This window comes from Uranotaenia lowii, unplaced genomic scaffold (assembly GCF_029784155.1).
Source record: "Uranotaenia lowii strain MFRU-FL unplaced genomic scaffold, ASM2978415v1 HiC_scaffold_39, whole genome shotgun sequence".
In the NCBI taxonomy this organism is placed as follows: Eukaryota; Metazoa; Arthropoda; class Insecta; order Diptera; family Culicidae; genus Uranotaenia; species Uranotaenia lowii.
The window spans coordinates 98,059-123,291 of NW_026598300.1; the positions used below are offsets into that span (position 1 = coordinate 98,059).

The following is a 25,233-nucleotide window of genomic DNA, read 5'->3' on the forward strand; positions in this document are numbered from 1 at the left end:
ATCAAAAGTTATTTCAATAACAAAAGCAGATAGAAATATCTCATATTTAGATTGATTTTTTCTTCTTCAGTTTGAAAAATGTTAAAGCAGAGGTAAGTTTTATTTCGAAATTCTTTCGGTGGGCCGCATTAATATAAAATTTAGGTAATAATAGTTTACATAGCTTTTCGTAATTTTAATAAAGAAAAATTTTTGACAAACACAAAACTGGAAAGGAATAAATTAAACGATTTCATGTACTTTTGCATAAACATTACTATAAATTTAAGATGATTAAACCAGCCGAAAATGAATAGGTTCATCACTCAATCTTGATCATTTTTCAATAATTGTTTAAGTTGATTTGAAATCTTAAGAGAATAGAATTTGTTTTACAAAAAACATCATATGCTTCTGAAATATATTGTAAGTCTTTCTATGGTTCGTATGAAGATTTGGACCATTTTCTGAGAAAGTCCCTTTTTTGTTCGAACCGATGCAATGGTTTTTTTTATCATCACTTTCATTCAAAAGTTTCATTGAGCTTAACTATGGCAAATTTTTTCTGTGCCAATTTTCGAAAAGTTTTTTCACGATTTACTTATTTTTTTCGTAAATCCTCATTTTTTTCTATAAACTATTTTTTTCTTTAATTTGCAATTCCGTTTTCAATGATTTCAAATTGAGATGTTAAGCAAAGTTTTAAAATCATGAAAAATTCATAATTTCACGGATTTTTAACCAGATTTGTCAATGTTACAGTACACATTTTTGATTCTGGAAATTTTTTACAGATTTCATTAGTTTTTTTCTTCTTGGATAGACTTTTTTAGGCTGAATCGTGAAAATCTTTTGTCTTTGGTAATGTGGATTGCTAATTTTGCAGTTAAATCACTAAATTTATTCAACGTTTGGCATATTTTGCTAAGAAATTTCTGAAAATAGCATCATTCATAAAACAAGACATAATTCTTATTTTCCTAAGGTGCAAGGGTTATTAGAACTGATTTTGAATCATTCAGGGGCGCAAAATCCCGTTATTCAATAAGAAGTTTGGTAAGCTCAAGTTTACGAGATATCTTTGGAACATAGGTAAAAAATAAGTTATTCAATTTTGACAACAATGTGAAATACAAATACTCATTGACTCAATGATCAACTTCCCTAAAGACTGCAAGTAATTTTGAATTCTGAGGAGAATGTTATGGATGTTTTCTTTTTGTTACGGCAATTTTGACTATATTTAAAATGAAAATTGAATGGAATATTTGATATTAATAATCCCGAAAGTTAAATTATTTCGCAGTCTTCAACAATGCTGTTGAATAAATTAAAATCTTAAATTTCCAACATTCAATAACTTACTTTATTGATGTCAGAAGAAGTTGTTATCTTATTTTTTTGTAATTTCATTGAATTGCAGAATTCAATTTTTTGACAGCGTTATATCTCTGATACAAGAAAACCATGGCAATATCTGAGTCCTTGATTGAATGCGAGGGTAGTTTATTGATTGAAAAACAGCTTTTGGTTTAGTGGTTTATCATTTTTGAAAGATCGATTGTACCCGAAACTGAGAAATTTAATAATTTCCACCCGCCATATAACCGAAACTAGAAGTGATAGACGAAAACTGTGAAATGTTTTGAATTTAGGACGCCAAAATCATACAAAATCAGTTATTGAAACATTGGCACCAAAAGTGCTGTTCCCCTGTGTAATCGTTACAACTTTTTGGGTTGAATCACAAAATTATTCACAAATATTGTTTTTGTCAGCAGAATTTCGCCGAGTCATATCGATAAGAAATCTAATATCATTCAACCAGTCTTAATTAAAAAACTTTCCGTATCTCCGATATAAATCAAGAACAGAAATATTAAACTTCGTTATACAATTTAAACTTTGCTTGATAATATAGTTGATATGAAAAATAATGACTTAACTATCTAAATATAAGGTTTTTTTTTCAGAGGAGCAGGCGTCGACTTGCCGGTGACGGACGCGTTTTTTTTTTCGTCTCGTGAAAATTTGTTTTGATTTGTGAAAATGATAAAATGTGAAGAAAATTATGGTGTAAATTGTCCACAGTGGGCAGAAAATGGGCTGTTACGCCGTTACTATCCGTTCACGTCACTGAAAAGAACCAGAACCAGAACCAAAACATAGCGGGAAACAGCAGGGGCTACACTGTAGCCGCTACAGTGTCAATATATGCTGGAAACCAGCGTCTCCAATTTTCACATTCACAACAGAAAAATATTTCAAATGAAAGGCCAAAGCATGCTACTGTTAGTTTGCTTACGATGATTTCAGTTGAAATGCCTCGGTGTTTCGAATGATGATGACGTTAATGATTTTCAAAGTGCACCTGATGATTTTCAAATGAAAATCGAGATCTTCAATTTCAAACGGAAATGAAAATTGTTATTTTTATGTAATTTTTTTTTCAATCTAGTTTTTTTGTGATTATAAATTATTTTAAAAGGGAACTAAGCCAAGAGCTCTAAATTCATTAAATATTTATATCTTTTTATTTAAGTAAGAGGAAGCGATTTGAAAGCAACTAAATATTCTAATATTTAAAAAAAATATATTTTTTTTTGCAATTTTTATAGCTTGATTCTGTTAAAAACGTCCTATTAATTTGTATATTTAGACTAATAATCTACTTATTCGAAGATTTTCAGCAAGGCATGAAAATGAAAGCGATGATTTTCAATCGAAAAAAAATTTCTTTCATTTGACTGTTATGCGGACCGGTCTGAATGTTTTGGTTACTGACTTTCATAGCAACCTGAAACTTAGAAGTTTTCATTTGGCGGAAAAAAAAGTTATTCGATTGTGCACTTCCAAAGCAGTCTAGATTCAAATGATTGAATGAAAATTGGAGACCATGCTGGAAACCATGGTTACGACTTCCAATTTTTGAACATATCCGAAGGAACGGGCCGTGGAACGAAGTTAAGTATTTTTCTTTTATTTTTTATTTTATAAAGATTATCGCAGCTTGAGTAATGTTTATTATTTTGGTCCCTGATATCCAGTGCTATCGGGAATACACTGTGGAAAATCATAGTCTTCTAAAGTTAACGGATAGTTAACAAGGATATATTTTTACTATATTAGCCACCACAATTCAGTGAATACACATACGGTATTCCTGAAATAGAGATGTGACGCATTCGCTCTTCAATCATATCGAAGCAAATTTGTTATTCATATGATCGATAAGGTTTTAAAGCTATTTATTGCTTCAAAGAAAGGTAGCTAAATTTAAAAAAATTTGAAAACATGGATTTGTTAAAATTTAGTCAAAAGCTTGATCATCATTTAAAAACAAACAAATATGGAATGGTTTTTTTATATCTATTGACTTATTGTTCCAAAACATATTCTTATATTCTCGCTTATGCTTTCTTCCAGTATCTAATATTTCCATATTTAATACATGTTTAAATTTTCTCAGCCGCATTGAGTTCTAATTTTTCAAATTCGGATTTAAACGTAAAGTTTATTAAAAAAAACATATCAGCCCCCTAAGATTCAGCCTTCCCCGCCATGCGCGAATCTGATTGATGCGTTTTTTCTCCTGTATTGAACGAGATTCAAGTAAATGTTCTTAAAAAAAACAAGGATAATTTTGAAACAAATTTCAATAAACGCTGTGTTGTGTTGAACTAGATGTACTGTATATTAATAGAACACAAAATAATTATATTACGCTAATTTGCTTCCTAGATATTCAACTACGTCAAACCACCATACTTTTCTCAGAATCCACGGAAAATTCTGTGACTTCTTTTTAAAGATCATTTGTCAACAAGATGACATCAATGTTCATAGGATTAAATATTGTGAAAAGTCACGTCTCGTTTTGAATTGGGTAGAAAATGTTATAAAGAATCGTATTGGTTTGAGCCTAGATGACCCAGAAGACACACTATGAAAAAAAAAAAATAGATGAAAATTCATGTAATGAAAGCGCACATTTGTTTCTCATTCGGGAAGTTATTGCTTTAAATATGGTGAATTATAAAAATGATAGTATATTTTGTTTAAAAAAAAACATTTGAGAGATATTTGATGGGATAACAGTTTGCTATTCAGACATTTCTTTGATATATGTATACTTAAAAATCTGTTAGGATTTGTTTTTGAAATGATATAACTTATGTATAAACAAAATGTATGATATCCCAGCACTTTCTAATAGATCACTAGAGTTGTATAATTAGCAATTAGATTAGTCTTAAAGTTGATTGATTGTTATTAAAATGGTTAATAAAAAAAATCTATCGTAGAAAAAACTCTTGAAATAAGTTTCATTTGAGATAAGCTTCGTTAGCCGCGGGTTGCTCATTTCTGAGTTAAAGAATAAATGAAACAAATGTGATAATATTGAAGCTTAATTTCTCTAAATGATACTAATATTGTTTGGAATAAAACTTTTATTCAGGCACTTTTTATTTTTGATTTTTTTTCCCGGAAAAATACAATGTCTCGAAAGTGTTATACATCGCAAAATAATATCACCTATTTCGTTGACTGATCTGGCTATTTAAGTAGAAAAGGAGAGTGAAACAAACAAGGAATAATTTACTACTCGGACGTAACTATCGTTTAATTCTAAGCACTATTGAAAGCTCCAGCTAATAGGAGAACATTTTAGTTTGCATTGGTTTCACGAACTGCCTGCAATTCGCAACGGCACGCCTCAGTTGTTGTCAGCAGAGCCTTGTGAAGTTCGATTACGTCTCGGATCGACGACGGCGGACGATTTGTATCGGAGCACCATATTTTTGATGATCAAATTGTCGATGGCCACATTGCTGACTCCCCGCAGGCAAATGTACAGGGTGTCCACGTTTCCGACGGTGTAGCCACAGGGTAGCAGCTCCGGCAGATGGACCTCAGGAGCACGGGTTGCCTCGCCCAAGTGATAGCTGGAGATAGACTCCGTGGTCAGTCCCAAATTGCCGGCAGGATCGACACGTTCAAGAAAGTCGTTGAAGCTTCTCCTCACGATGTAATCCAGACTTGGCCAGCTCGTTTTGCTACAAACAAAGGTGAAAGCAATCGTAAACTCGTTCTGTTTAATTCGACCTGGTTTTTCCCGGCCTTTTCCCGATTCGTTCATCTCCTCCAGATAACGGCCAAACAGTTCCATCTGCCCCAAGTAGACAGCAATGGCAATTTTCTTGCCCTCGATGTTCGATTCTAGTGCCGTATCGGCTGAAAGTGCCATGATCTCGTCCAGAATCGGTGGCGATCGTTCGAGGCCCGGTGACATGTCGGCAATGAATGCTGGACTCAGCGGTTCCGGAGCCGGTGGAGGTGGCTCACAATCTTCATCTCCTTCGTCCAGATTCAAAGGCAGCTCCATCGGTGGTCTATTGCTGAGATATTCGGCCGTTGCACTGTATCGACGAGGTTCACTTTCCGTGGGACTACTGCAGGAACCACCCAGCGAGACATCGCTTCCGGTCATTGATCGACGCACCACCATCTGCTGGAGCCGATCATTGTTCTGCTTCAGGGAGATCATTTCCTGGCGCATCCGCATCACCGTATCCTTGAGGGATTCCACCTGCGAGGCCGTAGTCAGAGCTTCCAGGCGGATGTCGGTCAGCACCAGATCCTTTTCGCGTAGCTGTTTGACCAGATGCTCCACCACAGGGTTGCCGTCCCGATCGTACGTGATGTGTTGGTCTCCTGCGGAACATAAAAGAATGCCATTTTTCAGTAATTTTTTTTATTTAAAATGGGTTAAAACTAACAAATTTCATAAATAAAAGTAAAAATATGTTTCATGTTTTGATCCAAATCTATGTATCCACCATGAGTGCACGGATTCTCCGCAGTTTCTGCCTAAGTAAGTGCTTACATGCATTCTTAGATTATAAAGTTCGACATTTTTCCAATGCAGCGCGCATATTATTTCTAGAGTTCCTACCGTTTTGGTCCGGGCTGCTGGAGCTGGTGGAACTGCATTTGCTGGTCGGCGACAGTGAGGGGGGTCCCGCGTACGCTGATGGACTGACGGACACGTTTTCCCTGCTGGTTCCGTTTGAATATTGGCCGCCACTGCCTCCGATTAGTAACATCATTTCGCGCTCGGCGAAATCCGGATTGGAACTTTGGCTGATGGGGCGAGGCGCGTTTTTATGGCCTCCGGAATTTTTGTTATTCCTGGAGAAGGCCCGCTGAAGCGAATGGCGCAGGCCACCCTTCTTTTTCTGACTGTGGTATTGGCCTCCTCCTCCCTGACTTTGTCCATGGCCCGAAAGTGGCTCATGGCCCATGACGGTGATCGAGTGCATCGAATCCGAACTGTGATGACGGCGCATTTCTTCGTGCGCTGGCCCGCTGGTGTTGGACGGGGGTGGAGGAACGTTCTGGAAGAAATAAAACGAATATTTTAGTACAAGCGGATACACTAGATGAAAAATCATCTCTTACTAACCTTAGTGGTATTTCCACCTGACGTCGCTCCTTGGGTTGAGCTGAGGGCCAGAAGTTGCGTTGCAGCGATTCCTGCCGATTGTTGGCGGAGAAGTTCGATCGTTTGACGCATTTCTTGTATTTCCGTGTCCTGTGAATCGTATAAAGCAAAAGTAGTAAAACAATCTTTTTGACTTGTAAGGAACAATGAAAAAAAGTTTTGGATTTTTTATTCTGATTATAAAATATGGATTCCTAAAAAGTTTTCAACGATTTTTGTCATTTTTGTTATTTTTGTCATTTTTGTCATTTTCGTCATTTTTGTCATTTTTGTCATTTTTGTCATTTTTGTCATTTTTGTAACTTTTGTAACTTTTGTATTTTTTGTAATTTTTGTAATCTTTGTAATTTTTGTATTTTGTAAATTTTATAATTTTTGTAATTTTTGTAATTTTTGTAATTTTTGTAATTTTTGTAATTTTTGTAATTTTTGTAATTTTTGTAATTTTTGTAATTTTCGTCATTTATGTAATTTTTGTCATTTTTGTCGTTTACGTAATTTTTGTAATTTTTGTAATTTTTGTAATTTTTGTAATTTTTGTAATTTTTGTAATTTTTGTAATTTTTGTAATTTTTGTAATTTTTGTAATTTTTGTAATTTTTGTAATTTTTGTAATTTTTGTAATTGTTGTAATTTTTGTAATTTTTGTAATTTTTGTAATTTTTGTAATTTTTGTAATTTTTGTAATTTTTGTAATTTTTGTAATTTTTGTAATTTTTGTAATTTTTGTAATTTTTGTAATTTTTGTAATTTTTGTAATTTTTGTAATTTTTGTAATTTTTGTAATTTTTGTAATTTTTGTAATTTTTGTAATTTTTGTAAATTTTTGTAATTTTTGTAATTTTTGTAATTTTTGTAATTTTTGTAATTTTTGTAATTTTTGTAATTTTTGTAATTTTTGTAATTTTTGTAATTTTTGTAATTTTTGTAATTTTTGTAATTTTTGTAATTTTTGTAATTTTTGTAATTTTTGTAATTTTTGTAATTTTTGTAATTTTTGTAATTTTTGTAATTTTTGTAATTTTTGTAATTTTTGTAATTTTTGTAATTTTTGTAATTTTTGTAATTTTTGTAATTTTTGTAATTTTTGTCATTTTTGTCATTTTTGTAATTTTTGTAATTTTTGTCATTTTTGTGATTTCTGTAATTTTTGTAATTTTTTGTCATTTTTGTCATTTTTGTCATTTTTGTCATTTTTGTCATTTTTGTCATTTTTGTCATTTTTGTCATTTTTGTCATTTTTGTCATTTTTGTCATTTTTGTCATTTTTGTCATTTTTGTCATTTTTGTCATTTTTGTCATTTTTGTCATTTTTGTCATTTTTGTCATTTTTGTCATTTTTGTCATTTTTGTCATTTTTGTCATTTTTGTCATTTTTGTCATTTTTGTCATTTTTGTCATTTTTGTCATTTTTGTCATTTTTGTCATTTTTGTCATTTTTGTCATTTTTGTCATTTTTGTCATTTTTGTCATTTTTGTCATTTTTGTCATTTTTGTCATTTTTGTCATTTTTGTCATTTTTGTCATTTTTGTCATTTTTGTCATTTTTGTCATTTTTGTCATTTTTGTCATTTTTGTCATTTTTGTCATTTTTGTCATTTTTTTGTCATTTTTGTCTTTGTTTGAATTTTAATTAAATTGACACTTATTTTACCTTATTATCCTTCGATAGTGTTAATTTTTCAAGCTTCTGCGACATGCTGGCTAAACTTTGTTCAAAGGCCGCTACCATATGTGTCTGAAATGATATAAAAATATAGAAAATAAATTAATTCACAAACACTTACAGAAGAAACAAAAAAACATAAACAATGTAGAATGGGGATTCAATATAGCTTCAACAAATAATTCCCAGGTAAGTAGTTTGTAAACGATTATCACAAATTTGAAGGTGCAGCGAACGATAAAGAATTACCTCATACAATAGTGCATGGCCGTAGGAACGGGGGGGGTTTTGGGGGTTAAACCCCCCCCCCATGAGGGTCCAAAAATGCCAAGCAATATGTTCTTCTCTATACTCAAAATTACGAATTCCCAATAAAATTTTGATGATCGACTAAAATTATACAAGAGTAACAATATCTTTTCAGAAATAAAGACAAAACCTTAAAGTCTTATCCCAGGTCAATCATACTTCAGTTTTTCTTAAAATTTCTAACTTGTTGATAGAAATTTCATCCCGAATTTTCTATTCAAATGGGATAAGACTAAACTTGCCAAATCACTCAGATTATGCCAGATTTTTTACACTTGATTTGCAAAATAAAACAAAAAATTAAAATTAAGTCACGAAAATGATGTATTTTGCATTTTAGGTTTTTTTTTAATAAATTTTAACAAAATTATATGAACGTTTTTTGAAAGCTCAATATATGATTTGAAATTGACTGTTGTATTTCGATACACAAAAGTTAAGTGTTTTTATTCATGATCTTTGATTGAAAATTTTGATATTAGCGGATATTGGCAAAAAATAAAACTCAATGTCTGTTATGAGAGTTCGGATTCTGTATCCGGTTTATTGTTACTGAAATTCAGTTTGGATCATCATTGCGCAAAAATCCTGATTCGAATCTCGATTTTGGATTTCATACTTCTATATTCGAAACTCATCATTTTGGAATATTAAGAGAAAGTATTTAAAATTTCAAACCATTTTTGAGATTTGAATTTTTTACTTTATTTCTCATGTGGAATTCGAACTAAAGAAAGTTTCATAATGTTGATCCAGAATTGAAAAATCTTAAACAGTTTCATCATTCGCAATTTTCATTCAGATTCACAAGTTCAATTTCGAATAAATAACTGAAGAATGAATTCACATTTAAAGTCAAAAATTCAGAATTCAAAAAAAAAAATCTGGTTGAAAATTCTGAACAAAATTTCCTTTTTTTCTCAAAATTGGTGAAAATTATTATCTAGAGCTTAGATTTCAAAAATCGTTTTCAAATTCGCAATCTAGATTTCGAACTCGTGTTCAAAAGGCAATACTCAGATTCGGAATCAAAATTAAAAACTCAGATTCAACTCGAAGTTCAGATTTAAAATCAAAATTAAAATAATAATGTGAGCATTTCATTGAGGATTTAAATTACAAACGATCACAGTTTCAAAATTTTGATTCTGAATTAAAAATAAAAATTTTATATTTAATCAGAGTCAATTTGGAAAACAAACCAGAAGATATCACAAATTTAAAATACAATTTTTAAATTTTTTTTCACAGGATTATAATCACGAAATAAATCATCAAAGATAATTTCATGAGGCCAAAGAACTTGTATTTTATTTTCAAGTTAAAATTCAACTGAAAACATATTTTACTGGTTTTTTGTTTAACATTATTAATATTTCAGATTCTTCTTAAAAAAAGGTTCGAATTAAAATCTTTAATTTTAATCAAGAAGAAAATAAATCTGATTTGAACCGCAAACTTAATCTCTTACTTTCATTTCTAAATATTTGATAATTTTTTACCAATGCCTCAAATGATCATGCGTGAAAAGAATTAGCTTACTACTTTCTAATTTAAGTAAATATAAAAAGTTTTTCTTTGGAATGAATCTTTTTTAACTTCTTGGCCAATCAGCAACTTCTAGATCTTGTTTTCGAAAACTAGAATAAATTCCTCACTTTGAATGTAAAAAACTCAAACCTAAATAAAATAAAACTTTTATTTTTTTAACTATTCCTTATGTATGCATTCTTCAAGCAAAAATGTTAAAGGAAAAATTTTGTCACCAAAACCCCCCCCCCATGAGCCGGTTCTTCCTACGGCCCTGCAATAGTGTATTCCCATGTATTTATTTGCTTCACGATAATCACAAGCAAGTGCATTGATCGGGAACAATTAGCAGCGAAAACATTGAATGGGTCCTCGAAATTCCCATCTCGGTAGGCTGGGTAACATTCTGACTACCTATGCACATTGAAACATGTTCGTTGAATGGGGTAGAGAAATCATTGCCTACTAGGTACATACAATCGCTTGAAACTTCTCGTGAATGAGCTAATGATATGAATAATTCAAGGAGCGGGCTAATGAGGTTCAGTAGAAGGTATTTTATTTTTGTTTCCTGGACAAGGACAGGAATTATTTGAATTATATCTAGCGAGAAAAGTTTTCTACTGTAAAAATTTTAAGATTAAATTAATAAGGAACAAGTTGTTTTTTTTTTAACCTGAATCAATTCAAAACTTTATCTTAAATTTTTTTTCATCACTCGAGAACTTATCTAGCAAATGGAACCAAATTTGACATGTCAGGGTATTTGAATACGGGAAATAATTGTATGATAAATTGAGGCTCCTCCTTTCTTTCAGCGGAGAGTTATAAATTAGGGAAGGGTTTCTATTCAATCATTCATAACTAGAGAATTAATCGAGCAAATAAAGCAAAATTTTGCATCAAATGGTATTTGAGTACAAGAAATATTTCAATGAACATTAAGCACTCACCTCTCCATCCAATGGAGAGATAGAAAAAGTTAATGCGACTTTCTAACATGTTTTTCCATTACTCGATTAACAAATTTACCAAGCAAATGGATCCAAACTTGGTATGGGATGGGACATATATCAATAAGAATATTTCTATAATTATTTGAACCATTTCTTTCTGCAGTAGGAGCATGAGATTGACGATAAAGGAAGGTTTCCTAAATTATACATTGAATCGAGTACTTATGCATTATGGGGATTTCTTTTAACCTGATCTACAGTTTTTTTCTGATGATTTTTTTTTTCTTCGACTTTTTATAACGTGAAAATATATTTTAGAAGAACATTGTTCACAAATTATTATTAAGTTTCGTAACGAGTTTTTAAAACCATACAATTGGAATTATCGGTTATTGAGAAATTAGAGAGATTCAACGGATTGTCAAACTGGCACCCTTTGAACTTGATTTGAATCTAATGGCCCGTTTAATTGAGTGCTCCAGATGCCCTTGGGGTGTCATGTTTTTTACTGGATGACAACTATCTTCCGGCAAAGATCCAAGTAACCCATTTTTTATGGATCAGCTGCTCCTGAAGCAGATAAATCACCAGGTCCAAACAGAACAAAGCCCAGTAGGCGAACAAAAAACATCAAACGGCATAGGCTTAGCGCAGGGAATTGATAGATAGAAAAATTTAAATCAAAGGAAGGCTCAGGTTAGGAGACGGTCACGAAAAAATCTAACTCTAGTTGTAAGATAGAAACTCATCAAAAATATATTTTAATTTTTTTTTAAAGTTGGATTCATACCGTAACAAGGTTTAAACTCAATGGATTAAAATTGGACAAAGTAGACCTTTTGAAAAAGAAACCGCAGTTGCATAGAATAGCATCACAAAAGATGTTGACATACCAGTATAAAAAGAGAGAAAGGGAGCAAAAAAAACTAAACGAGAAGCAACCCATGAAAGCCGGGGAGTGTCGCCATGGAGTGGTTTATTTTGAATTTGCATAGAGCTCTTCAGGCAAACCCAAGTAGTAGGCCTCGCAAAAGTGACACACCCGCAACCGCAACCAAAAACATGCATACACAAATGTCAGAAATGGGACGTACCGGATTTTTTCATGCTTTCAATAAACTGTCGTTTTCTTTCAATTTTCCTGCTTACCCTCAAATCACCTTTTGCGAATCGGAGCCGCAGACAGCTGGGCGTCGAAGAGTTTAGGCTTGAGAGATAGGAACCTTCCTAACCACTTACTCATTCATCCGTAAGTCAACCGTTGACGATGCTCGAAGGGATGGAAGGTAAACAACCGTAAAAAACTCTCAATGATCAGCTTTTCTTTCCATGCGTCATTGCGCATTGCTCATCGGGCTTTGTTTACCGAAACGATCGCGGCAAGCGTTGAATGGTTTTATGTTTAAAAAATCACTGTCAATCAGAAGCCATGTGCTTCGCGCTCTCAGTCCTAAGCAAGGTTGCCGAGATCAGAGAAAAATCTATAGTCCCACAGAATTTTGAACAAATTTTCATTGCAGAACCTGTGTAACGGAACACAAAAATTGCACATTTTTTATTATTTTGTACGTATTTGATGAACTATAAATTTTATGTCCAACTAAATTTTGGATTTCTTACTTTATTTTTGAAAAACATGCCAAGATTGGTAATGTTAATAAATTTGTCTAAAGTGAAATATGAAAAAGACTCATTTCTTCGTGACTTTTCAAAAAAATAACGCTGATTCCATCACAGAACACCATCACAAAATATTTGGGCAAAATCACAGAAAGTCAGAATTTTTTTTTTTTTTTGAAAAAAAACACAGATTTTTTTTCGGCAACCTTGGTCACGGCCTACTTGATTCTTGAAATGAAAATCAGGTCCAGTTTAGAACCAAAGCTTATCAATTTATAATTTAAAAAGAAAAACAAGTGTTGTGTTTTATTTATCACAAATAAATTTTGTGCAGGTTTTCTTTTAAAGCACACAAATCCAGCACTTTACCACCATTAATTTATGATACAAACCAAGTTTTCCCTTTTACATTTCAGAGCAACACAAATTTATGGCTCGGTTTCGTATTTCTTTCAGCGGGCTCAGTTTCACAGTCTTATCATTGGAAGTGGATTAGATGAGGAGAGCTTATGACATGCACTCGAACTAACCCGGAGAAGGGATTGAATTTCCCGACACCCCGCAGATTGAATAACACAATTCGTTGAATTTGAACGATCGCGGTTCGGTTAACTCACTGTCATCGATATAAGCTCAATCAAAAATTTTGGAAGAAAGGAAAGGCTTGATTATGTTGTCATCATAACTGAGGGATCAATAATGATAAATATTATGTCTCTTCCTCATCATCCGTGAAAAAAAAAAATCAGAAATAGGGGAGCATTGATAATAAAACTAAGGGCTGAATCGAACTCCCTTTCTGATGCTCAAATTAAAAACCAACCCGTTTTGAAACAAAAAATCTGAGCTAAACACAAAAATTTTTAATCTCATTTCAAAATCTGCAATCTGTATCTGAAAGCTTAATCCGTATTCTGAATTTGAAATCAGAATCATAAATTTAAATCTGAAATCTCAATTGAAATCTGAAATCTGAATCGAAATCTGAATCTGAAATCTGAATCTGAAATCTAAATCTGAAATCTGAATCTGAAATCTGAATCTGAAATCTGAATCTGAAATCTGAATCTGAAATCTGAATCTGAAATCTGAATCTGAAATCTGAATCTGAAATCTGAATCTGAAATCTGAATCTGAAATCTGAATCTGAAATCTGAATCTGAAATCTGAATCTGAAATCTGAATCTGAAATCTGAATCTGAAATCTGAATCTGAAATCTGAATCTGAAATCTGAATCTGAAATCTGAATCTGAAATCTGAATCTGAAATCTGAATCTGAAATCTGAATCTGAAATCTGAATCTGAAATCTGAATCTGAAATCTGAATCTGAAATCTGAATCTGAAATCTGAATCTGAAATCTGAATCTGAAATCTGAATCTGAAATCTGAATCTGAAATCTAAATCTGAAATCTGAATCTGAAATCTGAATCTGAAATCTGAATCTGAAATCTGAATCTGAAATCTGAATCTGAAATCTGAATCTGAAATCTGAATCTGAAATCTGAATCTGAAATCTGAAATCTGAATCTGAAATCTGAATCTGAAATCTGAATCTGAAATCTGAATCTGTTCAAGAAATTCAAGTTATTTGAATTGTGTTTTTTAAGGAGTCTCACAGCTGTTTTTTTAGAAATTTTTAGAAATAAATCATACATCATCCGGAAAGACCTCACAGGGCGTCCAGAAAGCTTCCGGTTGCCATCCTAGATGCTTAGATCACGAAGCGTAAACGAAGTCTTGTAAGGAGACAATTTCCTGTAATTTTTTTCCACCCGCCGATTTACACAGGTCACAAAATAGCAACCAAAGCAAGCGGGCCAGCCAACTGTTGCTGCCAGCAAAATATGGCAGCATCTGTCCGCAGCTGTCAAAAAGATCAATGAAGAAAGGAACTAGAAACATGAAAAAAAAAACAGCCGATCCCGGGTCGATCTAGTAGGCCTTTCGATGGCAAGGAGCGTAACAACTTCGGGTGTCTGTGAAATTTTTATCATGCTGGCGTGAGAAAAAGCAAAGGAAATGCAACGTTGAAGCCTTAAATTTAATGACATTGAGCGCTTTTCTTTTCGAGTTTTTTTTTCATAACGGTCGGGAGCTCCGGTTGTTAAAAATTGAATGGTGTAAGCACTCGGAAAGGAACAATTCAGAGGATCGAAGGAATAGAAACATCTGGCAGTTGGCAGGAATAAATGAAGCATTGAGAAGAAACTGAAAATTGGTTGTGTGTTGAAATGTGTGTAGTTACGAGAAAGTCCTTGTCTAAAGTTCTTTTTTTGTGTCAAGTAAGTTAAGTCTTCAAAAAAAAACTATAATCAATACGAGCGATGTTACATAGAACGCATCCGGTGACTGTAATTCTTTTTTCAACAAGTGTTCCTGACTTAAAAAGAACCTTTAGGTAGGTGCATATGAATTAACCAAACTGTCAACCCCGTCATTTTCTGTCAGAAGCCGATGCCACTGAAAAAAAACCCTCCGAACTAGTTACTAAGAATGTATGATTGTTTTTCGGCAGCTGGTAAAACAACTGAATCGTTTCTGTCAATCAATTGATAGGTCCGTTCGAAGCAGTAACAAAACAATCGGCTATTATTGCCAGTGTTCCGAACGTATACAAATACGCTTAAATTGGACCACAATTTAGTCGTAACCAACAAACGTCAGAGTCACGTCCCGAATATTTTGATGAAACACTTGTGCGAGTTGCATGGTAAATACGTATAAATAGTGAGACCATCATTAGAATGAAGCAGCGGCCGAAAATTGTTATTCGAACCTGCTCCCCCTCGAGTTCAGCTGTTGTTTTTTTCCCAACTCATAACTCCGTTTTTTGTAGTAAATTTATTGTTATTCTTTGCCCATCAACATCGGTCTGTCCAAAAGACTGGAGTTTGTTTACAAACAGTTCGACACCAACCGGTAGTTGGAGTTTTCTCAACAAGGAGTATTAGGGTTCAACAAACATGCTCGATTCTGATGAAGAGAACACGATATAATGTCCCAATAGACGATCACCGGTATAAACAATTCGTTTTTTTCAGTCCAATGATGGGACGTTCGATCGTTTCGGGATCTAATTTAAAGATGTCATCCCCGACTTTGGAATAAAAACATTAAGCTCCCCAAGTAACAATTTGAGTCTTTTACGAACCTCTAAGGCAGCTTGGTTACAACTAAAAGTCAAGTTTTATAAACTCCTTAAAACATTTTTAAAACCTTTAGAGGATGATATGCCAATCGTTGCACAGCTAAGCACATAATTTTGGTTTTATGCTGTATTTTAAATAGTCATTTCAACCAAATTAACTCGATTTTTTTGTCACTTACACTCATACCGGATTGCCCAGATAACCAGAAGTTGTATTTTACAGATTAACTATATCGTATAGAATGTTATTTAAACTCATTTTTGTATATCTGCCACTACAATGTGCGGCCCATGCATATCATTTATCGTATTTAAATGCATTGCATGATTTTATTACGACAAAAAGAGAGACTTGTATTTATATTTATACATATGTGTACGAAAATTCGCAAAAAAATCCGTGGAACGACCGATATACGATGATCAGCCGTAATTGACAGATTTTGTCGTCGCATTAAATAATTCGGAATAAAGATTTTCTTTAACATGAAAAACGATTCATATTATCATAACAACCAGGTGTTGGATCTTAACAGAAAGGTTCATTTTTTTCAAACAAGATTGCTTAAATGAGAGGTTATATTTTGTTGTTATGTTGCTCCTATTTTGATTTTGGAATTCACTCTTCAGTTGTCAAAATACCGTCCAAGGAAGAAGAGCAGCGTATCAAAATTTTGCTCGCGCATCGCGAAAATCCGAGCTACTCGCACGCAAAGCTGGAAAAATCTCTAAAAGTTGCCAAATCAACTGTTAGAAATGTAATTTAAGTGTTTGGGGAACGTTTGTCGATAGCCAGAAAGTCTGGATCGGAGGGAAATCGAAAACCGGAAGCCGCTGAGACGACAAAGAGAGTTACCGGTAGTTTCAAGCGAAACCCTAACCTCTCTCTCCGAGATGCCGCAAATAAGCTGGGTGTATCGTCTACAACCGTGCATCGAGCCAAAAAACGAGCCGGACTATCGACTCACAAGAAGGTAGTGACTCCAAATCGCGATGATAAACAAAATACGACGGCCAAAGCGCGATCCCGGAGGCTGTACACGACGATGCTGACGAGGTTTGACTGCGTGGTAATGGACGACGAAACGTACGTCAAAGCCGACTACAAGCAGCTTCCGGGACAGAAGTTTTATACGGCAAAAGGAAGGGGAAAGGTAGCAGATATTTTCAAGCACATGAAACTGTCAAAGTTCGCGAAGAAATATCTGGTTTGGCAGGCTATCTGTACCTGTGGCTTGAAAAGCAGCATTACCATAGCTTCTGAGACTGTCAACCAAGAAATTTACGTGGAAGAGTGTTTGAATAAACGTCTGCTGCCTTTCCTGAAGAAACACGGTTGTTCCGTATTGTTTTGGCCGGATTTGGCATCTTGCCATTACGGTAAAAAGGCCATGGAGTGGTACGCCGCCAACAACGTGCAGGTGGTTCCCACTGAGCTATTGTCAAGCGGAACCCAAAGAAGACAAAAAAAAACTGCTAAGGACGAGTAGCAATTCAAGGCAAACTGGCTTTCTGCGGCGAAGAAGGTGGACAAGGTGACTGTACAAAATTTGATGGCAGGGGTTAAGCGTTAGGCCCGCCAATTCGGATTTGGAAAAGCGGAAGCCTAACTGAATATTTTTCCTGAATTTTATACTAATTAAACTTGAAAAGAAATTTAATTTGATTTTTTAAATAAACGATTTTACCGATTTACACGCGCTTTCCCTTTGAACGTATCACCCTTTTGTCAAAGCTATTCCCAGAGAGTTCACATTGAGCGCGGCGGCGAAACATTTCTGCCCGAAATTCAGGCCGATGCTGTATCCAATTATGTAAGTATGTTTAAAAAGCATAACTCACTCTAATTGCATAAATGATGTCTAATATTTGTTTGGATTTTGTGAATATATTTTTGACTGAAACAATGACATTTCGCGTTATTTAAATAAAACTTGTAAATTGAAAAAAAAAACAGAAAATAAGCCCGCAACTCTGCTTGCCACTTGGAGATATATGCTATACAAACGTATACAACAACATTGATTCGTAATAATATGCGTGCAATCGTATACCTATGCAAGTAAACTCGCATGTCTGATTTTCGTAAAACGTATTTGCTGGCAATCGCAAAAGAATACAAATTAGTTCATTAGAATCGTTTATGATAATCAGACATCGATGATTGCAATCGTTTTTAGAAGGCCTCAAAATGTTGGTCTATTATAAAGCAAATCCCCTTGAGTTTATATTTTCTAGATAGCGTCGAGGAACCATCATTAGCTGCAGATAGTATCGTCAGGGGATCAAGTCCAGGGACTAAAATAACTTCATGAACGTTCGAAAAAATTCAGCAATCAGGCAAATAATAAATTGCATGATATAAACTTGAATTTGACAGCAAAAAACGCATTTCTTTGAAATAAACTTATTTTTATTCAACTGACGGAAAATGATAGTCGCAGAGGACGACCAAATAAGTCGTCAAACTTTCCATATTGTTACGAAAAATGTCGTATATAAAGATATTCCCAAACGCAAATTGAGCGAAAACCTACAAGAGTACAACCTCAATCATCTATATGATGACGTAAATTGCCATAGTATATTCCAAAAAGAATCAGGGTAGTCGTAAATGATTTGCATGACAAATCGTGCAAATCGTAATTCAATACAATCCAAATTAAGAATATGTGTGCTAATGTACCTATATGGCCTCCAAAATGATACGTATAAACTGGTTTAGCTGCATTTGATACCATATGTTTACACGGATATTAGTGTTACAAATTCGAAATACCCACCAAACGGTTGTGTGGGTGGTGTAATTGATTAATTATTTCAAAACGTGATATGGAATTATGTTTCATGATGGTAGAAAATACATCGTTCAATGTGGATTACGACAAAGAGCAACACGACGATTTTTTTCTTAATATGTTTCGAAAATTTGAAAAAAAAGTTTGTAAGTGCTGTCAAGAGTAAGCTTTCAGGGGTTTGAAAGGTAAAATTCTAACAAAATTGCTTACAAGTCCCTGATTGATAAATTGGACAAAATTGGATTTCCAACTTTGCTGGTGAAATGGATTGAATCATATCTTCAAGGAAGAACTGGTCTCATCAAATCTCGAAAAATTATGGTTCCATCCGGTGTTCCTCAAGGCAGCCATCTGGGTCCACTTTTGTTCAACCTCTTCATGGACGACCTTTGAGAACTTATCGATTCCAAATTGGTATTTTATGCAGACTATCTCAAAATGTACCGCTCAAAAGCTCACTTCACAGACTACCTGTCACAACTTATGCTTTGGTGTGATAAGCTTATGCTTTGGTGTGAAGTGAATACGATGGAAGTTTTTTTTTTGTTTCGATATTAGTCGTTTTACCATTTTTATGGCATTCGCAACTTTATCAACGTTGCAGTTGGCGCATCGTTAATGAAAAACTTATCCGGTATAACTGTGTACAATGTCTACTCTTGGCTCGGACTCGCTGACATCGGCTTAGGAGACAACAGACTTGCCAACTGAGTTATATCACAAGCCCTATACGATGGAAGTGAATCTTAAAACATGTTAGATTATTACGTTCACCAGAAGTAGGGTTGTAATTTTGCATCAATGCACAGCTGATAACGTGGCTTTTAAAAAAGTTGAATCCATCCAAGGTCTCGGTATTATTGTGGATAAGTCCCTATCATTCAAGGACGGTGACAAAAGCAAAAACAGTCCTAGGATTTTTGGTCAGGAATACCAAAGGATTCAGTGACACTACAACTCTCAAAGCTTTATATTGCTTGCTTGTTCGCCGTGGATTGGAGTACAATATTCAGTAAAAACAACCAAAAAAAAGTTTTTGGAGGTATACAAATTAATAAATTTGGAATTTCAATACAAATCTTGAAGCGGACTTATGTACAACAATCGGACAGGAGGAGATTGAGCGGAGCAATTTTTTCACGATCTGATATTTTTCCGGTTTGTATGGATTGTATTTTTTTTCCAAAATCATGGTCTGAAAATTGTCCAACAAACGTTTCGTAAAGAAACCCGATTCAAAAAATAATTTGTTCTGACTTAAAATTTGACTTGACGTTGAAGGAATCTTGAGGTTTTGTTTAATAAAACTAGTTTACACCATTTTTGAATTTAGTAAACTGAAGGTCATTTTTAATGTTAAATCGGGCGCTGAATCCGAAAATGAAATTCAAATCTCAGTAGAACCGTTTTTGAGTTATGCTCCAAATATGAAATTTTGGAAAAATAAAAAAAGTTCTTGTACTTAGATGAAAATATCTCGGACGGCATACCAGTAATTTGAAATCCCTCTTTTGCATATTGAAGGTGAATAAGATTTCTATCGATAAACCGAACACTGTTTTTGCATATGATCAACAGTATTGTTGGTAATAGTGACTTTATGATATAAAAAATTATAAAAAACGCATGTTTTTAGAGAAAATTTTGTTTCAGCGAAAGTTTTAGACTCGATGGTAACATTTAAAAAATCTGATTTTCTCCTGCGCTTGAATGTCAATTTAAAAAAAAGATTTCAAAAGGTTATTTATAAAAATCGGTTGAAAACTCAAGAAGTTATGGCTACTTTACCATAACAGTATTTTTTATAGTTTTTAATAATTTAACGAACCGAAGTACACTTATCATAGTATAGGAAGAGTGAAATATGATAAATCTCACTCGCTCTAAGTCAAAATTATTTATTAGCTTACCAAAAGGTCACATGCCAAATTTCAGGAAGATCTGACCATAGGGAGGGGTTGCTTGAGTCTCAAACGTGAATAAAATTTCAAGGCATTTTGCCCGGAAGGAACTAAAATTACTGGTTTTTCATCAATAACTTTTTCAATCACTAGCCGATTGTTTTAGACGGTTGATTGTCTTAAAGCCTAAGTTGAGACAAATATTTCACCTGATATTTTCATCTAAGTGCAAGAACTTTTTTTTATTTTTCCAAAATTTCATATTTGGAGCATAACTTAAAAACGGTTCTACTGAGATTTGAATTTCATTTTCGGATTCAGCGCCCGATTTTACATTAAAAATATTGGTCAGTCAATCAAGTTCACGATTTTTTTTAAATTTTGTAAACTAGTGTAATTAGCACAAAAATCGCCTGAAAAAAACAAGAACAATTAAAATTGTAGTTAAATGTATACTTTGAGGCAGAAATTATCGTCAAAAGCCTCATTTCATCAGTTTACATTCTAGTTAACATGATTCAGTTTAATTTTTGGAAAAAAGTTGAAAAAAGCTGGAATATTGACAATTTAATCATTCACGATTGGCAAATCACCCTACCACTCTTAAGAAAATTCTGTAGACGATTATAAAAAAAAGAGTGATACGACCAAAAAGATAAATAAATTTGATAATTTTATGATGATAATCAATGTAAGGAGTACACTAGTTTAAGTTCCATGAACTAACACCAACTTTTCATTATCAAAAAAGTTAAAAGCCAGATTTTCGTTTCAAATACATGATAAGTATTCTTCCTTTCGTCTTTTCAAATAAAAACCAATATTGAGAAGAACGATTAACAACTGAAAGATTCAAGCTTAACTTAAGCTTTAATTTTTATATGACCACTCAATCGATTATTGTTCGAAATTTTTTCTACCGATGGTTAATCGAAACTTGTGCAAGGATTGACATTTCAAAAATCAATATTCGGTATTCAAATGTTTTTTTTCTACATTAAGTCGCTAAAATGACTTGTGAATTGGCTTCATCCCAAATATGCACTTAGATGGAGTTTGTTTTCGACAGAACGAACCGCAGCGAAATAATGTAAAGGTGGGAAAAATTCCGAAAAAAACCCGTTGAGTACACTTCTATCCGAGCTCACTAACTTGGGCGGAGCTATTTATTTGCCCAGATGTGTTTACCATCAGCGTCAAATAAGGTGTCATTTGGTCGATTTTCATCTTCGACACCTTTTCCTTCTTCGATGATTCCAATATTCGGTTACCTCTTCCCGCTTGCTTCAAAGCCTACTTCAATGGTTGGTTGAATGATTGACACCCGCGCTTTCGTTGTGCTGCCATGGTAACAAACCATGATGGCAACTTCCTATGGTTGTTTTTTTGACTACTTGGATGCTAAGGAGAAACTATGCTTAATTTTGAATTTCGATCTGCTTGCTTGGAAGCACTCTCGGTTATTCGAAGCCAACGACTAAGCTTTAAACAAATAGTCGTGCCACTAGTTTGCCGGCACAGTCGAAGGATTTACGGTCAATCGGAAGGCTTAGCGGCGCAACACGCCTCACGACGGCCATAAATCATAACTACGGCGGCGTACCCAAGCGGTAGTGTGGTTGTGATGAAATGTAAGTCTCGAACGGCGACAAATGTGAGATATTAATAAAGCGTCAAAATATACGGAAACTTTTTTCAGAGTGCCTTGCCAAGCCAACGAAACGACACGGCTGCGCTGCCCAGCTGAGCCAGATATTTGCGCAAATAATTTTCACTTCCACCCCCGATCGACAAAATGTGTCTTTTAAACCGTCTTTGGGAGCGAAAATATTTACCCAAGGCTCAGGATTGCGTTGAGCGACCGGTTGGATAAATATTTTGTTGGCCAAGTGGATCTTTTCGGTCGAAATTTGTGAATCTCATTATCGGTTAGGAGAAAAATATTATAAAGGTTTGAAAATTGAAACATTGGAAAGATTCAACTTCTACAATTCAGAGTCATCCTGATTCGAAAATGAGATTCGAAATGAGGCATAGAATTCATTTTCTAAGCTCTAGTGCCATGTTCCGCAAAAGCTAGTTCCCAATCTTAATCAAAGTCCTATCTCTGTAGAATTATTGCTCGATCGAATATAAATAAAATAACTCTTAGACGTCTAAGACTCAAAATCTTAGACCAGCAACGAGCAAAAAGCGAGCCTAACAAGGGTAGGGGTGGTCTTCAATGTTCATTCATTCCTACATCGATATCTTGATGTATCGTTTTTGGAAAAGGGCGAATGCGCCAAATAAAAACAAATTGTGAAATAAGCTGAGCGGAATTGTACACTCAGGCGAAAAGTAAAAGTTAAATTCACCTGGATTATCACCAAGACGCCCATTACGTGATTTTTTATATTTATTTATTTGTAACTAGCTGACCCGGTGTACTTTGCTACACCCTTCAGAAATTTTTGTAGCAATTTAGTTTCTTTTTGTGTGTTCTTTGTTTTTTTTATTGATTGCATGATCTGTCACATGGTCGATTTTGTGGCATGGTCGGATTATGTCACATGGATCGATTATGTTGCATGGTCGGATTATGTCACATTAGGGTGGCCCAAAATTGTACTATGTCTGGGATGTTGGGGGCTCAAGCTTCAAATGATAGCTTAGGGTGTAAGAAACAATATTTTATATGGCGGCGACTCAGAAAAATGATGTTTAGAGGTCGCACTGGTTCGATTTTTGAAAAAAGGCCATTTTTTCGACATTTTGTCCTAATATCATTTTCAGATCTTGTAAAAGTATCCAACATGTGTCTCTAATATTTTTTAAATTTTCTTTATAATGTATGTTTTAAACTTAAAATTTATTGGGACTATTTTGGACTCTCAATTTGTATGTATGATTTTTTGAATAACGCAATACTGTGAATTTTTGTAAAAAAAATAATTAAAAAATAATTAAGATTTTTAATCAATATTGAATTTAAAAGATGCGCGACGTTAAAATGTGCAACTTTGCAGAAGAAAGAGTACAGCTATGACTTGTTGATTCAAAGTAATTCAAGTTTCACCGTGGAAAAAAGACACAATTTTCAAATTTTTGCTAAGAATTGCTCTATATTATGATGTTGATGAGTTTCGAGCAATCAAAGAACCAAATAAACTCCTGATATCAAATTTTTTCATCCTTTTATCGATCCTAAAATCACCAGAAAGAACCATTCCAAGTTTCTAGATTTTTTATTGATTGAAGTTCGTGTTATCCATACTTGGGTGACGGTTTGGTGAATGTTTTATGGTCACAACCACTAAATAAATTTAAAATAAAAATCTAGAAACTAGTCATGGTTGTTTCTGCTGATTGAAGGATCGATAAAAGGATGAAAAAGTTTGATATCAGAAGTTTATTTGGTTCTTAGATTGCTCGAAACTCAACAACATCATAATATAGAGCAATTCTTATCAAAAATTTGAAAATTGTGACTTTTTTCCACAGTGAAACTTGAATCACTTTGAAACGACAAGTCATAGCTATACACTTTCTTCTGCAAAGTTACACATTTAAGCGTCGCGCATCTTTTGAATTCAATATTGGTTAAAAATCTTAATCCAAAGTACACTTTTTTGTTTATTTTAATTATTTTTTTTACAAAAATGCACAGTATTGCGTAATTAAAAAAAATCATACATACAAATTGAGAGTCCAAAATAGTCCCAATAAATTTTTAGTTTAAAACTTACATTATGAAGAAAATTTAAAAAATATAAGAAACACATGTTGAACACTTTTACAAGATCTGAAAATGATATTAGGACAAAATGTCGAAAAAATGGCCTTTTTTCAAAAATCGAACCAGTGCGACCTCTAAACATCATTTTTCTGAGTCGCTGCCATATAAAATATTGTTTCTTACACCCTAAGCTATCATTTGAAGCTTGAGCCCCCAACATCCCAGACATAGTACAATTTTGGGCCACCCTAATGTCCCAAGCAACCAAAAGTTCGAATATCACTTAAGGAACGAACTAATAAGTTCATATATAGCTGTACAAAAGTTCTGTGGAACTTTTTTGCTGTTCAAAATGCTTTTTCGAGGTCCATGGAACTTCATTCATTATCAAGTTCAGCCAATACTCAAAAAAAGCTTTAAAGTACTGTTTTGGTTTCTGTTTCTACTTTTTGGGAACTTTAAAGTTTGTATGAAGAAAAACAATCTACTTGTTACGTACTTCTCATTTTTTCAAAATCAAGTAGCTATCAAAGGGTTGCAAGTCTTTTTGTACAGCTCAATAGTTCGTAAAAAGTCTCTGTTGTACTATTTTGTAAACTTGAAAGTTTTTAATTAGTCCCAACGGGCGTTCAAAAGCAACTTCGTATTATAGAAACTTTGAAGTAGATTTAAAGGCTAAAATCTACTTTTTTCGAACTTCAACACGTGTTTGCAAAAATAAACACATCGTTACTTGGGAAACAACTATATGAAGTACACATTAAGTTCGGGAAGAACTTTTTAACAGCTTGAAAGTGGGAATTAAGTAGAAATAAAGAACCTGAAAGTCGTTTTAAAGAAAATCATCACATCGAGTAAAATCGTTGCCTACTCATGATGTTCATATAGGGCAACAAGTATGAATCTCAACTTTCAAGCGGTGAGCTCGGGTTCGAGGCTTGGTAAGAACATGTTTTTTAAATGTAATGTGAGTTAGTAACAAATATAGTTGATTAATATGAATCAAAATAGCAGACTTGAGAAGGCAATTGAAGGAGCGGAAGAGTAATTTTTTCGATTTTTTATGCTGCTTATAAAGTGGATTTTGAAGCTGGTTAGAA

The 25,233-nt window shown here is 33.7% G+C and overlaps 1 protein-coding gene across 1 annotated transcript in view; it reads right to left on the bottom strand.

Annotated features, from left to right (window-relative positions):
- Positions 1 to 4,441: 4,441 nt before the first annotated feature.
- LOC129760050 (protein sickie-like) overlaps positions 4,442 to 25,233 on the bottom strand; it is a 40,195-nt gene continuing 19,403 nt past the window's right edge. The window contains exons 3-6 of the mRNA XM_055757628.1: positions 8,139 to 8,222; positions 6,446 to 6,574; positions 5,936 to 6,377; positions 4,442 to 5,694 (exon numbers count right to left, since the gene is read on the bottom strand). Coding sequence (XP_055613603.1) covers positions 4,697 to 5,694; positions 5,936 to 6,377; positions 6,446 to 6,574; positions 8,139 to 8,222 — 1,653 coding nt within the window. The 3' untranslated portion in view covers positions 4,442 to 4,696. The remainder of the gene's footprint in view (positions 5,695 to 5,935; positions 6,378 to 6,445; positions 6,575 to 8,138; positions 8,223 to 25,233) is intronic.